We start from the raw sequence: 16,707 nt of genomic DNA, 5'->3' as shown, positions 1-16,707 counted from the left end.
GTTCTTTATAAATTACTTTCTAGATTTAATGAAATTCCAATAAAATCCCCAAAAGAGAGGTGCTTTGACAATTTTGAAAAGAGTGAAAAGGGGACTGGCACTATGAGGGTTAAAATATAATTTAATCTTTAATAATCAAATCACTCTAATCATAGCAATATAATAAAAAATTGAAACACATCAAATAAACAGAATAGTTAGCCCAGAAACAAATCTTATTGTGAACTAATTGTGTGTATATGACAAAGGTGATATTATACCACAATGCAGAAGAAAAAGGTTATTCAGTAAATGGTGTTCATGTAACAAATAAAATTATTAATGTAGATTTTCATCCCATGAAAATTTTAATGCCAGAATAAATTCCAAAATGAAATTTTTACAAAAGCCTTTAAACAAATATAAATAAAGGTAAATATTTATTAATGAAAGCATTGTAATACATTGCAGTGGCAATAAGCAGCAAATTTGCTAACATAAAATTTCCCTTTAAAGAAAGTTCAATGAATTGCAATAAACCCTAGAGATCTGGCTCATCAGTAGCTTCTGTGTCTAGCACATAGTGTGTGCTCTAATAAATCTTTTTTAAATACATAAAAACTTTTTTCTTATTTTTTTAAAGGCAGCACTTTTTAAAAAAATATGACAAATTAGGAAAAAATTGTCATATATGAAGCAGGATTAGTATCCTCTTACAAAACATTTTAGTATTCTCTTATTAAATATTTATACAAATGATAAACTTCATTAAGACCCATGAAATACACAAGTATGTGAACAAACTGCCACAGAAGAGGGGATACAAAGATTAATCAACATTGTGGAAATGTTGACTGTTCATAACAGAATTGAATATTATCTGTCAAGTTAAAATATTTTTTAAAATAAAAAATAGCAATATCCAATACTTGAGTATAAGTGTAATAGGTCATCTTATATAATTTGGGGGACTTACCACAAACTTTTTAGAAGGGTGATTTTTCATTCTATTTTGACCGCCTTAAAGATATTTACCACTTTTGATCCTATAATTATTTTTCAGATAATTTATCTTTAAAAATTCCTTGTTAGAAAAAAAAATTCTGAAAAAAAGTCATATGATCACAGGTATTAGTACAATTTGGCAACTATATCTCAAACAATGGGAAAATGAATTTTAAGTTATTGTATAGACTTTCAATGGACTATTATGTAGCCATTTAAATTATTTTAAATTATTTCAATTATTTACGTTTATTGTCCCATTAAACAGGAAGCTGATACACAGGGGGTTTATACGACTTGTTCAGTCACTGAACTAACAGGATTTGATATCGAGCAGGCTGCCTTCCTAGTCCACCCCCTTAATCAATGCACCCTACGGCCTGTGTTTGCTAAACTATAAAAAAAATGTTTTCAGTAGTTTTATAGGTGTGTGTGCACATGTGTATCTATGTGGGAGGGCTCACTGATCTCCACTGTATGGTATCACATCTTCCAAAGTTTCTACAATAAGCATGATTTTTCAATATCATTGTAAACCTTAATAATTATAATATTCTTTAAATATCCTCAAGTAAGCTTCATTTTCTGTAGTGACACTCAGAGTTTTCATCTTGGGATTATATGCACCCCCTATTTCCTGTTCTCTCTCCACAGATGCCTTGGGGAGTCTGGCCCCGCGTCTAACTTGCTCACAGCGTCTCCCTGGGCTCTATCCATAGGATCCTCACTGTTGAAGTGGGAGCTCTTATCTCCCTGCGTCGCTGCAGGCAGCGCCAGGGTACAGTTTTCAAGCGCTCAAAGGCCACAAGAACGGAGTCTTCGGACCCTCCCAGGTTTTCGCCCAAGTGGCCTCGCGGATCTTTAGCGGCCGCGGGTTCAAGTCCCAGCCGCTGGCACAGGCTAGGCACTCACCCGGAAATGCAGCGACCTTCTCAAGAGTGGGGCGCCCGCGGAAAAATCCCCTGGGACTGGCAGGGCTGGAGTCGGCCTGGCAGGGCTGGAGTCGGCCTGGGCCCACTACATCGCAGAGGCCAGGAGGCCACCGGTGTTTAGGGGTCAGGTCTGGGGACCAGCGCCAGCAGCCCGCAGTCCTCCCGCAGTGCCCACTGAGGATGGCGCGCAGAGCCTCGGGGGCAGCAGTCCGTCCGACTGACCGTGTTTTACTGGAATAGGACAGTTGCTGAAAACAATGCTTATCTCAAGCTGACTCAAAACTGGCTCTTGAGAAAATCCAGTGTTAATTAAAGAGGGTTGTCGGGGACAGAATTCACCGCTCGCGTTTTGTGGGGGAGTAGTTGTGGGGTGATCGTTTTATAAACACGTTATCTCGAGAGTTTTTTATGTCTCTGGTTGGGAACAGGAGAAGAGGGGGAACTGTGCAGTCCATGGGAACCAGCGTCTCACTTTCGGGGACCGTGGGTAAGGGTCGCCCTTCGATTGCGCGGCGGCTGATCCACCAGAGTAGCCAAGTTTTCCAGGTCGCCGGGGAAAGGTGGAAAACTCGACTTGAGTCTGCCCTGCTCCTGGGAGACGTTCGTGCACGAATAGCCCAGCAGTGGGTGCCTCTACCTAGAATGAGCCCTTCTTTCCCGGATCCGTTCAGGGGTGAAGCAGCGAACCCGCAAATTCACTTCTTTCTGTGGCTGATAAAAGGGGGCTTACAGAGCGTGGAAAAACATAACAAAACAAAGAAACAAGAATACCTTGAGTGTTTTGACGTTTGAAAACCCGACTCCGGAGAATCATGGAATCGTATTTCAAGTCCCAGTGCCTAATGAAGTTTAGGGGACGCCTTATCACTCGGGTTTGTGAAATCGCGGCGTCGCGCGCCCCAAGTTACAGCTGGGCAGAGCAGGGATGGGGAGGGTCTCCGGCCCCAGGCGCTGCGCGCGGGGCTTTGCCCGGTTTCCTGCCTCACAGTCGCGGAGTCCGCCCCGGCCCAGAGCAGTCTGCGGAATTCAGAAACTCGATAGGAGGCAGCAGCTGGTCTCCCACCACCCTAAAAATAATCCGCTCCGGCGCACTGCGTGCTTCGCCTAGGGGAGGAAAACTGTCAGCGGAGTAAGTGAATCCGTGTCTTTTACATGAATGCTGTTTAAACATTTTAAGGAATAATTGTAAGCTGTCGATTTTGAGCTAACATTTCTGCTACCCCAAAGCGCCCTCGCACTCTCTCAGCACTTAGCTTTCGCGATCGCTGTTTCCAGAATTAAGGGACGAGGCCCAGCTGGAGAAGTGAGGGGGTGGGGATTCAGGTTTCCAATTTGACTTTAAAACTGCGGGCTCCTCCTCAAATCAGTTGGAAACAGTGAAAGGAGTTGTTATTAAGAGTTATTATTACCGCCTTTCTTGTAGACAGTTTTTGTATTGTTCAAGAAGTCGTTTTCTGTTTCTGCTTAATGTTTGTTACTCTTTGCTGTTTTTAGGAGTCCTGCGTCCTGGTTTGAAATTTACATCTTAAGACAGTGTAGGAAGTCGGTGTTTTGAAGGTAGCTCAAGTGCACCGGCAGGGGTTTGAAGCAGCGTGAAGCTATTGCCCAAGGTATTTATTTTTTGCTTTATTTGTTCAGTTTGGGATTAAAAAACAAATCCCATTGCAGTGTCTGGCTGAGGAATATCTACTGTGTAATTCCAATACTTCTTTTGATGTGGGTTGGTACTTCACAGCCACTGAAGAGTAAATGGGTGGATTCAGATCAGAAGTCAGTGGTTATTTTTGCCAGTGATTTTCCTACTTGGATCGGTCGTAAGTATAGCCATGGTAGCTAACTAACTAGCTATACATCTTCTAGTTCTTATTTCATGAACTATGGACTGAATCACTTCAAGGAGGTGATTACAGCATTTGTTTTTGCAATTGATGTCCATCCTGAAAATGCCCTAGATAATGATAAAGCCTTAAGTTCTTTAAAATGTCATGTTTCTCTTTCATAACATAATGTGGTTAGTCTCTAAACGACTAAAGAATTAATCGTTTTATACATAAGAATGAAAACTTTTATTTAAGTTTAGCGTGCTTTCTCCAGGTGTTCCCAGCATTTTAAGCTCTCTGCAATTGCTGTTTGATCAGAACTAACGCTTTCTGCTAAGTGAGCAGGAAGGAAGGCAAGTTTTCACTTGCTTTACTTATAGTCTATTTCCAAAGGACAGGGCTGGCCAAAATAAATGATGTACCTTATATGCCTCAACACTTTAATGTGTTTTTAGAATTAAATCAGATAACTACTGTTCCTCTCTTGCAGAGGAACCAACAGACTGGATAAGTCAAGTATTATATTCACCAACCAAATCCAAAATTTATATGCCCTAGATGTGTGGAATTTCAGGTAATGCATTTCAAGGAATAAGAACACTGAGGGTGTGATTCTTGCCATGAAATCATAAGGTAGATAATTAGGAGTATTTCCATCGTATCTTATATGCTCTGTAGACATACATTAGAAGCAACATTTCACTTTGATCTTTATTTTTAAAATTTATTCTGTCAAGTTCTCCAATTCTATCAACTTTCATAAACACCGGAACATATTTTGATGGTTTATGCTTGTGGAAAGGAAAATACTGTATCTCCCCATCGACCCTAGCTTTTCTCTCCCTCCTTGATGCTCGGGCCTTTGTTACTGCTTAGCTGAATCTAAACAGCTCCAGAAGGGGTGGAGCTGAAGGATGTCAGGTGACATAGTTTAGCCAGCAAGAACAGTGATTTCTACCCTTCCTAAAACATTCCCAATTGAACCTGGTGTCTGGGAGGGAAACATTAAATGACAATGGAAAATTTCAGAGTTAGAAACGTGGATTCCATAAAATGCCTTTGATAAACATAATAATTATCAATATATCAGCAAGAAGTTGACTGCCTCCCTCTTTTTGTCCACGTTGTGCTGTGATGGAGGCCGATTGTTAGCATGAACCACATAGACTCAGGATGTTGGATAAAGACTGCGGGTTAAAGGGAAAGGATAAAGGAGGAGTCAAAATAAAAGGTGAAAGGAGACATGCTGTGAGCGAATGGAAAGGTTCTGAGCCAGTCAGAAATGTGAGGTCAGAGTTTATGGCAGACAGTAAAAATCATTCTAAAGCATTTATTTACCAACTTGAAGTTTACACCTTTGCATGACTTTATCATTGGTCATTTTCCTATCTTTTAGATCATATACCTTTACAATATACCCAGATCTACTGAGACTAAGATAAAATGATTTATATAGTCTAAGACCACGGGCACTGTTTCTGATGTGCCCAGTTGGATTCCTAGTAACTAGCACGTGGTAAGCATCAATAAGTGTTTTTAAAGTTAATTAGTTAATGGCATAGATTCCCAGATATCTAGTATATAGCTGAAAAGGCTCTTAAATTTTTCAGGTAATTGTATTTATCTGAGATCGTCAATCCACAGTTACACACGTTTATCTAAAGGCAATTTAATTGGTAGATTTCAGGATTGATTAAACACCAGGCAAGCAATGCTTATAACTAATGAAGAATGTAATTTGCAAAGCAGCAGGTTATACTTTAGCATCTACCTCAATATTAATAGTTTATAAATATGGCCAGCTGGAATATTACAATTTTGAATAAGATTGTAAAAGTTGCTAAAATAAAAATTATTTTCTAGTTTGTGCAAGGAAAGTTTATATATGCTTTTTAATTCAGAATGGGCTTTCAGTTTCCTTTTATTATTTCTACTAAATAAAGGAAGTAGTCTAAAAAATTTCATTACTAGCTATTAGTTTTTAGTTTTGTTTTTGTCTGTCTTTGCTAGAAATATATCTAACATACACCCATAAATTAATAACTTCCATTTTGCTGTTGTTTAAATACTTCAAGTCCTTTTTATTCTTTTATCCAGATTAAAACCTTAATAGCTTGTAAGAATTTACCAAGTGTATAACTTCACCTTGAGGTTTTAAAAATATAATTTTTTTTTAAAATATGAGGGAAAGACTCAACTAGGAGCATATCAATGATTTATTATAAAAAGAGCATATCAGGAACAATATGTGAGAGGCATTCTGTATAAGCATTTAAGACTGTAAATACACAAACTCTTTAGCTGAGCTATTCGTATAATTATATACCTTTGTTTGAAATTTGATTTCTCTAGTAATTTACCTACCATTGACAATCTTTTCTGTATAACACTCTTTTTCTCCCAGAAAAAGTATTGTTTGTGACCATTGCTAAATCAATTATCAATGAAACGAAAGAAAAGATACTATACTAGTTAATAAATTTTTTGCCAGGCTATAGTAATGCAGCTCAGAATCCACTGTGACATAAATATGGAAAAGAAATGAAGTCTAGTGAGGTTAAAATCTTAAACTGCTACTTGTTTTAAAAAAATAGATAAAATACTTTCTTTGAAAAGCAAGTTGGTTGTGTGATACAGTGGAAAGAAATAGTTTATAAGTCAGAAACTTGGGTGTGGACCTGGCTGCTCTACTGATTGGCAAGTTACTGAACTTATCTAAACCTCAGTATCCTCCATTGCAAAAGATGAGTAACGCCGCTAGCATTACAAGGTTGTTCTGAGGATTTAAGATATGCAAAGTGCCCAGAATTTAGTAGATACTAAGTAAGTAGTAGGCATTATGAAATAAGGTTTCAGAATGTTAAAGCTTTTGCTGGAATTTCACAGCAGTATTTTGATGGAGCAGACCTTTGCTCATCTCCCATCTGTTTCAGGACAGCAATCAATAATAGAAAACCATTAACATGTAAGTGAGGGCATGTCACTCCTCTGCCCGGGAATCCCCAGTGGCCCATTTCACTGAGAGTAGAAGCCACAATCCAGACAATGACTTACAAAGCACTGTGTGACCTTGTCCTCTGTTTCCGCTCTAAACTCATCTACTGCTACTCATGGAGTACCAATTTCCAATTAAAAGACATCCTGAGTTTCAAACTATATGAGTAGTTTCCTTGACTAGTTCGTTTGAGTTAGATTTAATTCATCTTGAGCATTTGACTTTTAATATTTTTCAGAAAAAGACTTACAGTTAACAGCCACACTGGTCTCTGAATGTGAATATTTCCTACAACTAATGAAATGTTTCAGCAAACTGTCACAATTTACTGAACAACTTGAGTTGTTTATTAGTACATTTTCAGTGACTGTGAGAAAATATTTGAAATTATATCATTTTGACTTTTTAGTCATTGGTTCAATTTTTTTCTCCTTTTTCTTAATATATGACCATTTTTGTTCTTTGAAAGCATTTTAGTCAGACACTTGTTTGAGATACTACTAAAGGTAGATATTAATTATAATACATTTTCCACATTAAATGATTTTTCTCTGGAAATAAAAGCTATGGAAAAGAAGATCTTATAGAACATAAAAGCCTTTACAAGAAACCTTCAAGTTACTTTGGCATCGAGTTTCTTATTTCCTCAGCTATCAAAATAAAGGGGATTAATTTTATGATATAGCCCCTATTCAAGGCTACAACTTTATGAACAAGCATTTGCTAATAAGAGAGTTTTTCTTTCTCATTTCTCTCCCTTTTAGAGTAAACCATATAAGAAGAAATGAGCCTTTCATTTTGTGGTAACAACATTACTTCATATAATATCAATGATGGTGTGTTACAAAATTCCTGCTTTGTGGATGCCCTCAACTTGGTCCCTCATGTCTTTCTGTTGTTTATCACTTTTCCAATATTGTTTATTGGTAAGTAATCTAATGTCCTATGTTATACCACTTGATGTTTATATATCTTACTGATGGCTGAGGTTTGGGGTCATGATGACTTAATTTCTCTAACAAGGAAGTTGATGCCTATGAGAAATGAACAAGCAAGTATTTTGTGTTTTTCAACCATGTATTTTTGACAGGTGATCTTCCATAGGTGAAACTGAGGTCACATGCTTGCTTAGGAATGGGCTTCAGGTAGCAGCAGTGGTTTTTTAAAAAGAAGGAAAGAGAGAAATATATGAGATAGATCTACAGCATTAGTTGAGCACTTACTTTGGGCTAGGTAAAGGGAATGGAAAATGAATACAAGAGTGCTTGCCTTCAGGGAATAGTCCAGTGGGGAAGATGTGTTAAAGTCACAAGAAATGACTATGCCACAGATACAGAAACACATTAACCTGCTGAAAGAACTCACTCTTTGGAGCTGGAGGGGAAAATAGTGAGTGACGTGTTTGAGGAATTGTAGGCTGCCGAGCATGTAAGTTACAGTGGGAGTGATGGGATGGTGTTTTTTATAGAAAGAGGACATTCACAAACTATTTGGAAAGAAGTTAATAATACAGTTTCCTCTATTATTTTATAGTTTACATATGTATAAAATCTGACAATGAAGCGCAATTGTGAATAATTTGTGTAACTTGCCCAAACAGACCCTTCAACTTCTTTAAAATTATGAAGTATTTTGATATATAACATGATGGAGATTAATATAATAAACATCCGTTGAGCCTACCACCACTCATCTAAAGAATATAGCAATAAGAGTGAAAGGACCTCTCTCAGTACACCATTTCCTGGTCTTGTTACTCTTTCCATATCCTACATTCCTGTCTTTTCACAGGAGGCAACCACTATTTTGAGTTGTGTTTAATTTTTTCATGCATGATATTTTTTCAATTAAATAAGTGAAAAAGTTTTCAGATGCATTTTCTTTTTCTTTTTTTTTTTTTTTTGAGATGGAGTTTCGCTGTTGTTACCCAGGCTGGAGTGCAATGGCACGATCTCGGCTCACCGCAACGTCCGCCTCCTGGGTTCAGGCAATTCTCCTGCCTCAGCCTCCCGGGTAGCTGGGACTACAGGCGTGCACCACCACGCCCGGCTAATTTTTGTATTTTTAGTAGAGACGGGGTTTCACCTTGTTGAACAAGATGGTCTCGATCTCTTGACCTCGTGATCCACCCGCCTCGGCCTCCCAAAGTGCTGGGATTATAGGCGTGAGCCACCTCGCCTGGCCCAGATGCATTTTCTTTAAGGGAATGTTTGAAAATTATTCATATGCTTTTATTTATTTATTTAACAATATTAATTGAGAGTATACTATATGCTTGGCATTGTTCTAACAGGGATAAAGAACTCATCATATGGTATGTACACAGGCCAACATAACTCTTGGTATGTAGTTATGTTAAACAAATGTACAGAGGCTAAATATCTTGAGAGCAGAGTGGCCATATGTAGAAACATCACTTGTTGTTTATGTAGTAGTATTGGTAGGTCATAAAGAATGTCCTTTGGCCAACAGTAGAAAAATTGGTTTTTTAAACTGTAATTCCACAATTAATAATTCCCCAAGTATTGACACCTGGTTAACCTTTTTAGAGCAAGAGCAGTAACATTCCATTTTGTATCCTTAGCATCCAGCACAGAGGCTGGCACCAGCGTATTAGAATAGAATAGAATTGGAGGGGACACTGTTAAAGGGAAATAGAAAAAAAATCATTTATGACATTGGTTACTTGAATTAGTGAGGGATCATAAATAAATCTCAAAAACAATCAGGTACTAGGAAAATCATAATGTTGCAAAAAAGACATAGAGCTTGCCTATGGGAGTTTATAGCATAAGTTCTATAGAATGTATTAAATATGACTAACCTTCCAATGACAAAGTAAATTGAAAACAACTAAGACGTGAATCAACACTCATTTCAAATAAAAGGAGAATCTGCTGCCCATACAGAAATTCTTTCCTACAATATTTCAAGCACAAACCCCTATTTGTTCTTGAAGTAGGTGAGGCTTTTTTTGTACAGTCAAAAAAATGAGAAAAAAAGGGGGAAAAGAGACAGAAGTGGGGCCTCTTAGCATACCACATATGAAGCTGTATTATTCTGCATAGTAACTAAACTGTATAGTAGTTTGGGGAGGAAACCATCGGAATTTTACTAACATATAGTCTTGAATGTTTTTCTTCATTGGCAAGCCAAGGATGGACCTATGATGTTTTTGAGCCTGCTTAAAAGTTCATCATTGAGAACTTTAGCTTGCTTTGAGAAAAGTGTCAGTACCACTTGTTGAATAACAATGCCAGCCCAGTCATACGTAACAATTTTTCTCATATGATGTGTATATGATTCAGAGTTGACTCAACTAATGAGTCCTGTATTTTATAACCAAACATGTCTTTTCTTGGTTTGTCCCCTGTAGATTTCATGTCTTCAAAGCTTTTTGACAGCCAATTTCTTGTGCTATTATCATCAATTTATTTCCTTTTGAATCAATCAGAAAGCTGTCAGGAAGAACTTCTGATTAGCATGAGGTAGAACCATGTTGTTATCCAGAGTTGGTATCATTCCCGAGTAATGCCACAAATATTAATGTGTTAGTCTGGGTAGTCTTGTAAAAGTTAATTGTAATTCTTTAAAACAATGAAAATAGACTAGGGTTTTCATTGCTACTCTAGAAAGTATTAAGGTGTCGGGACTCCCCCTTAAAGCTTATCATAATTTAAATTATTTTTATGATTACAATTGAGCCTTTGGTTTATGTCTTTTTTTTTTTTTTTTAACTTTTCTCTCTTTTTTTCCAGGATGGGGGAGCCAAAGCTCAAAAGTACAAATTCACCACAACACATGGCTTCATTTTCCTGGACATAACCTGAGATGGATTCTTACATTCGCTCTCCTGTTTGTGCATGTCTGTGAAATAGCAGAAGGCATTGTTTCAGACTCGTAAGTGATCTAACTAAAATAATACCATTGCAATATACCAGTGGGTATATTGTAGATAGTAACTAAGAGCATTACCAAGACAGGCTTAACTTTTGAGGCATTAGGAATGATGTCTATCACTCATTTTGTCTGATAGTCATGTGTTTTGTCTGTATTTTTATGTTGCTACATTATTTCTCTGATTGCATGAGTTCACATCTTTTTAACTTGAGCTCATAGATATGCTTTATAGTTTTTGATCTCTGATCCATGTAGCTCTTGAAAGAAGTTCTTGTGTGTTTTTGAACTTTTTAATGTTAAAAATAGGTATAAATGGAAAGATTGTCTGCATTGACACATAGCTCTAATAGCTATATCCTTATATTAATATATTAATCATTTCTCAGATGTTTCCATTTATGTTGTAGAGAAGCAAAGATAGATGAGGCAGGATTAAAGAGGCTGAGAATCAGTGGGGATAAAGCCATAAATTGAGGCAAAGCACAAAACTTTTAAAATGAAGATTTATAATAAAACCCATTTTTTTAACTTTTAAGTTTAGAGGTACAAGTGCATGTTTATTATACAGGTAAACTTGTGTCATGGAGGTTTGTTGTACAGATTACCCAGGTATTAAGCCTAGATCTCATTAGTTGTTTTTCTGACCCTCTCCCTCCTCCCACTCTCCACCCTCCAAAAAGCCCCAATGTGTGTTGTTTCCCATTATCATTTAGCTCCCACTTATAAGTGAGAACACGTGATATTTGGTTTTCTGTTCCTGTGTTAGTTTGCTAAGGCTAATGGCTTCCAGCTCCATCCATGTCCCCGCAAAGGACATGATCTTGCCGTTTTTTATGGCTGCATAATATTACACAGAGTCTATGTACCACATTTTCTTTATCCAGTCTATCACTGATGGATATTTAGGTTGATTCCATGTCTTTGCCATTGTGAATAGGGCTTCAATGAAATATGCATGCATGTGTCTTTATAAGAGAAGGATTTATAATCCCGTTACCTGATAATAGAATTGCTGGGTCAAATGATAGTTTTTGGTCTTTCAGAAATCACCACACTGTCTTCTACAATGGCTAAAATAATTTACACTCCAAACAGTGTATAAGTATTCCATTTTCTTCACAATCTCACCAACATCTGTTATTTTTTGACTTCTTAATTGTAGTCATTCAACTGGCGTGAGATGGTATCTCATTGTAGTTTTTATTTGCATTTCTCTAATGATCAGTAATGCTGAGCTTTTTTTTCACATGATGGTTGGCCATGTGTATGTCTTCTTTTGAAAAGTATCTGTTCATGTCCTTTGCCCACTTTTTTATGGTTTTTTTTTCTTGTAAATTTGTTTAAATTCCTTGTACATGCTGGATATTAGATCTTTGTTGGATGCATAGTTTGCAAAAATTTTCTTTCATTCTATAGGTTGTCTTTTTACTCTGTTGATAGTTTCTTTTGCTGGGCAGGAAATCTTTAGTTTAATTAGATCCCATTTGTCAATTTTTTAATTTGCTGCAATTGTTTTTGACATCTTTGTCATGAAATCTTTCCTCATACCTATGTCCTGAATAGTATTGCCTAGGTTGCCTTCCAGGGTTTTTATAGTTTTGAAAACCCACATTTTTAAAGGAATTTTGTTATTTTTGTAAAACATGATGTTTGTATTAGGCAGTTAAAATATAATTAATTATATTTATAAACTTCAACATAATCTGGTGAAAATATTTTTTTATAGAGTAACAAGATAAACTCAAGAATAGGAAACTTTGATTCTGAAACTATGCTAAATGGTGTACCTTTCATTGAGGAATTAATATAAGAAGGACTTTAAATTTTTTGATAGGAAAGTCCAAAATTTATTTTCTTCTTATCGAACAGAAACTTCCTTGACATCTGTTTATGTTTTCTGTTGGAATTAACAAGGAGTGAAAATTCTAAGCTTTTTTCATGGAACCAACTATTTTGTAATGTTTTATGAGGGGTTTTTTTTTTTTTTTTGCAGATATGTGCATGCCTTAATTTCTGATTAAAAAAAAATTAGAGACTCTAATATATGCTACTCCTCCAGGAATTTAGAAGCTTAATTGGATATTATCTTATTGATAACTGCTTTAAGTTTTGGTACATTTATACTAGCATAGCCAATCTAGGCTTAAGTGTTTCATTCCTTAGCATTTAGGCTGCTCTGTTTCTATGTGTCTGTATAAAGTAGAAGATAGATCATCCTATATTTTCTTTGAAACTTGACATCATGTGGACAAGGAGAACTCTCTGGTGGGTGTAGATTCAGTCAGGTCCTCAGAAAACACAGACTGAACTCGTGATAATAATGACATATCCTAACAGTAGAAACTTGTTTGTAGTGGTGGTGATTTAAAAAAAAGGTCCTAAAAACAGGTTAAAATAATCTCTCGATTTCGTGCTATGCTCTTCTACTCTTTAGGTATGGACTTCTCCTTATCATTTTTATCTAGGCTTTTTGAAAAGTCATCTTCTAGTTATTTCTAAACCCAAACATTTAGTTTTGCTTTTTCTCTTGCTCCATCTTATTCTAGAAACTGCATCTGTAAGAATCTCTGTGATTATTAGTCACACCTAATTGACACTCTTTTGTCTTTATCATAATTATTACTTTTGACACTGCTAATCATTTCATCTTTCTATATTTAAATAAAATATTTGTGAATTATTTACTTAATGTATGACAATTACAAAAACAATGCAAAGGCTTTCCTAACAGAATATTTGATCTTGATTTTTAGTAATAAAACATTTAAAGCTACAAATTTTTCTTTTGGGACATTCTTATCTGTTCTGGATGGGTTTTTATTCTCCTTGTTATTTCTACCTGTGATTCCAGTTTAGATACTCTCCTAGGCTTAGAAATCCTTTTCAGTTTGCTCTTTTGTTTAATTTGATTGGTTTATTATTAAAGCATGTAGTTTGTAAAATGATGATTCTTTGCTGTTAATTAACATTTTCATTATAGTCAAATACTTGATGATTTATAAATATGTAATGAGTATTAGAAAGTATTATATATACTTTGTAGGAAACAAAATTTTATTAAGTTTACTGATTGTATTACTGAAGTTCTATATGTTGCTTGGTTTTATACTATTTAATCTGTCAAATTCTAAAAGTAGTGTATTAAAATCTTCACTATTATTGTGTTTTCCTTAGATTTTTATTTTTATTATTTTTCTCTTTTGAAATGATTTCTTTAACCTTTGCAATATAATACCTTAAAAATTTCTTTCCAATGTTCCGACTGAAGATTATCTAAAGATAAATGGGCCATATGCACTCCTACCAAGCCACTGAGATTTGCACATTATACTCTAAAAAGAACATAGCTTAAGGGAAAAAAATAGGGTTGGAGAACCATTCAAAACCTATGCAGCTTCGTAAATAGAGAACTAACAAAAGAACAGCAATCTTATAAAAATACTAGCCTGGTTCAAAGACATGTTAAATCCCTAGTAAAGGAGTGCCACAGTAAGTACAAAACTTTGCTGTAGCTGCTATTATCTTTATTAATTCTTTGTTACTGCTCTCCATTCCAATAATGCAAACCATTATGAAAACAGTTTGTCATTCTTTCTCTAAAATCTTAAATTTACTTTTTAATTTATTTGATATAATTATTTCTTATCAAATCTGTTTATTTTTGTGAGTATGGTTGTGACCACATTTTAAAGGATTGGACAGGAAGTGTGCTCATTTAAAAATTTCCTAAATAGTATTAGTAAGTAAATGGTGGTTTCCTTGCTTCCTTCTTTGCTTTCTCTTTCTTTCTTTCTCTCTTTCTTTGTCTCTTTCCATTTCTTTCTTTCTTTCTTTCTTTCTTTCTTACTTGGTCACACAGCCAACCACACAGACACCCTAGGACTTATCTTCTACCTCTCTATTGCCATCACCCTCATACCCTAATGCTGGCAAACTCCTGTACATTTTAGTAATCAATCTTTTCCAGATGTATTGTTTCTTCCATGTTACTGCTGCCAAAGCTGAAGTCAGACCTTTATCATCTGTGACCTGACTTTATACCTGTATTTTCCTAACTGCTTTCCTTCCTTCCATTTCTCTCCCTCCACTGCAAACACATGTACTACCTACCAACTTCCTTATCCACATGACGGCTACAGCTATCCACTTAAAACATCTCTGACCACACCAGTTCCCTATTAAAATGTTTCAGTTTTCCATGGGTTGAGATGCCAGCCTCTTACCACAGCAGAAAAAGCCTTCCATGATACATTCTACCTTAAACTTTCTATTTTAAGGATACTAAACTATTTGAAATTTTGAATGTGTTGTATTGTTTCATGCTTTTATGTATTTGCACATTCTGTTCCTTTTTTTAAATGCCCCTTTTCCTGACCAGTGGATCCCTTTTCATATTTCAGTTCCCATTGTCAACCACACCTCTTCTGGAAAGACTTTCTTGAATGTTATCCCTTCCCCCATTCTTGAACGAAGTCACTGTCTTTTCTATACCATTTATGTACTAATATCTTCAAGGAATTTGAGGAAAGCAAAATATTTCACTCTGTCGCATTATCACTGCCAATGGGATTGAGGGCTGACCACCATGCACATCTGGCGTGGGATCACCGATTCAACTGGAGATCTCTGTTACCTTCAGTGGGAAGCCTGTTCTCCTTGCAGGCATGCTGAGTTGCTTATAATACCCTTGAACACATTGGCCCCACTGCCTGGAGATGTCTTCTTCTCTTCTTCTTCTGGGTAGCCATTCCTCATTCTTAAAGTGTCAGTTTGGAAGTCACTTCCTTTTCAAAGCTTTCTCTGTCCCAGACATTAACTCTCTGTTCTCTCACTGCCCCTTCAGCTATGTTGTAATTTTCTATTCACTATTGGTATCCCCAATGTACTACATTTTTTTTACTACAGATGTTATATCTTGTTTTGTTCATTTTTGCATCCAAGAATCTAATACAGTATCTGGACCAGCAATCACAGATGCATTGAATGAATTAATGAGAATGGAGAAATCACTGAAGACTGTCAAGTTGGGGATGCTGTCAAAGGAAAAAAAAACACACACGCATTGGAGTTCAGATTGAGTTAGCTGTTTTTACTTGCTTTAGTTGTTAAATGATTTCAGCGGCTCTGCCCTACCGTGTAGGATTAGTTATATATTTGTTTTCATTGTAAGCACTTTAAGGTATAGTTTGCTTGTTTATTCAGCCCTGATAAGATATGTTAAGATAAATCTTTTCCGCATAACTATGTCTTTGAATATATTCTTCCCTCACACATCCACTTGGAAACTACTACTGCATTCTGTGTTTTAAACATCTTATTGCTAAGAGAAAGTTCTTATGAAAAAAATGGGAAGAAAAGGAGAAATTATCTGGAACCATCAACTTTAAACATTGACGTTGTCCTACTCTTTGTAGACGGCGAGAATCGCGGCACCTCCACCTCTTCATGCCAGCTGTGATGGGATTTGTTGCCACTACAACATCAATAGTATATTATCACAATATTGAAACATCAAATTTTCCTAAGTTACTTTTAGGTAAGTCTGATCACTTTTGTTGTTTCTCCCTAAAGAGCTATTTGTTTCCCCCCTCAGAGAATAATTTGTTTTTCTTTTTCCTCAAGGTAAATACTATCAAGAGTGTGTGGGGAGTAGAGAATGTGGGAAAACTGGCCAGGCACAGTGCTGACGCCTGTAATCCCAGCAGTCTGGGAGGCTGAGGTGGGCGGATCACCTCACTTCAGGAGTTTGAAACCAGCCTGGCCAACATGGTGAAACCCCGTCTCTACTAAAAAAAAAAAAACAAAAAATGAACCGGGCACGGTAGTGGGAGCCTGTAATCCCAGCTACTTGGGAGGCTGAGGCAGGAGAGCTGCTTGAACACAGTAGGCGGAGGTGGAAGTAAACTGGGATTGTACTACTGCATTCCAGCCTATGTGACAGAGTGAGAGTCTGTCTAAAAAAAAAAACAAAAACAAAAAACAGAAAGTGTGGGAAAACCATAGTGATTAATAATCTGGTGGCTGCCCAGTAAATGTGGGGTTGAAGGTAAGCTTAGTTACTCTAGGCTGTGAAAAT

At 36.4% G+C, this 16,707-nt stretch overlaps 1 protein-coding gene across 5 annotated transcripts in view; it reads left to right on the top strand.

Annotated features, from left to right (window-relative positions):
- Positions 1 to 1,633: 1,633 nt before the first annotated feature.
- Positions 1,634 to 16,707, top strand: part of ABCC9 (ATP binding cassette subfamily C member 9) — a 153,920-nt gene continuing 138,846 nt past the window's right edge. Inside the window, exons 1-5 of one of the 5 annotated variants that reach the window (XM_074402881.1) lie at positions 1,634 to 3,045; positions 3,411 to 3,526; positions 7,496 to 7,657; positions 10,490 to 10,631; positions 16,046 to 16,167. In XM_074402881.1, the coding sequence (XP_074258982.1) occupies positions 7,516 to 7,657; positions 10,490 to 10,631; positions 16,046 to 16,167 (406 nt within the window). In that variant the 5' untranslated portion in view covers positions 1,634 to 3,045; positions 3,411 to 3,526; positions 7,496 to 7,515. Of the gene's footprint in view, positions 3,046 to 3,410; positions 3,527 to 3,554; positions 3,731 to 7,495; positions 7,658 to 10,489; positions 10,632 to 16,045; positions 16,168 to 16,707 lie in introns of those variants that run through there. The other 4 variants (XM_074402878.1, XM_074402880.1, XM_010337297.3 and 1 more) reach the window with 4 other exon arrangements.

This window comes from Saimiri boliviensis, chromosome 7 (assembly GCF_048565385.1).
Source record: "Saimiri boliviensis isolate mSaiBol1 chromosome 7, mSaiBol1.pri, whole genome shotgun sequence".
Taxonomy (NCBI): domain Eukaryota; kingdom Metazoa; phylum Chordata; class Mammalia; order Primates; family Cebidae; genus Saimiri; species Saimiri boliviensis.
This window is presented reverse-complemented; position numbering and strand designations above follow the sequence as displayed.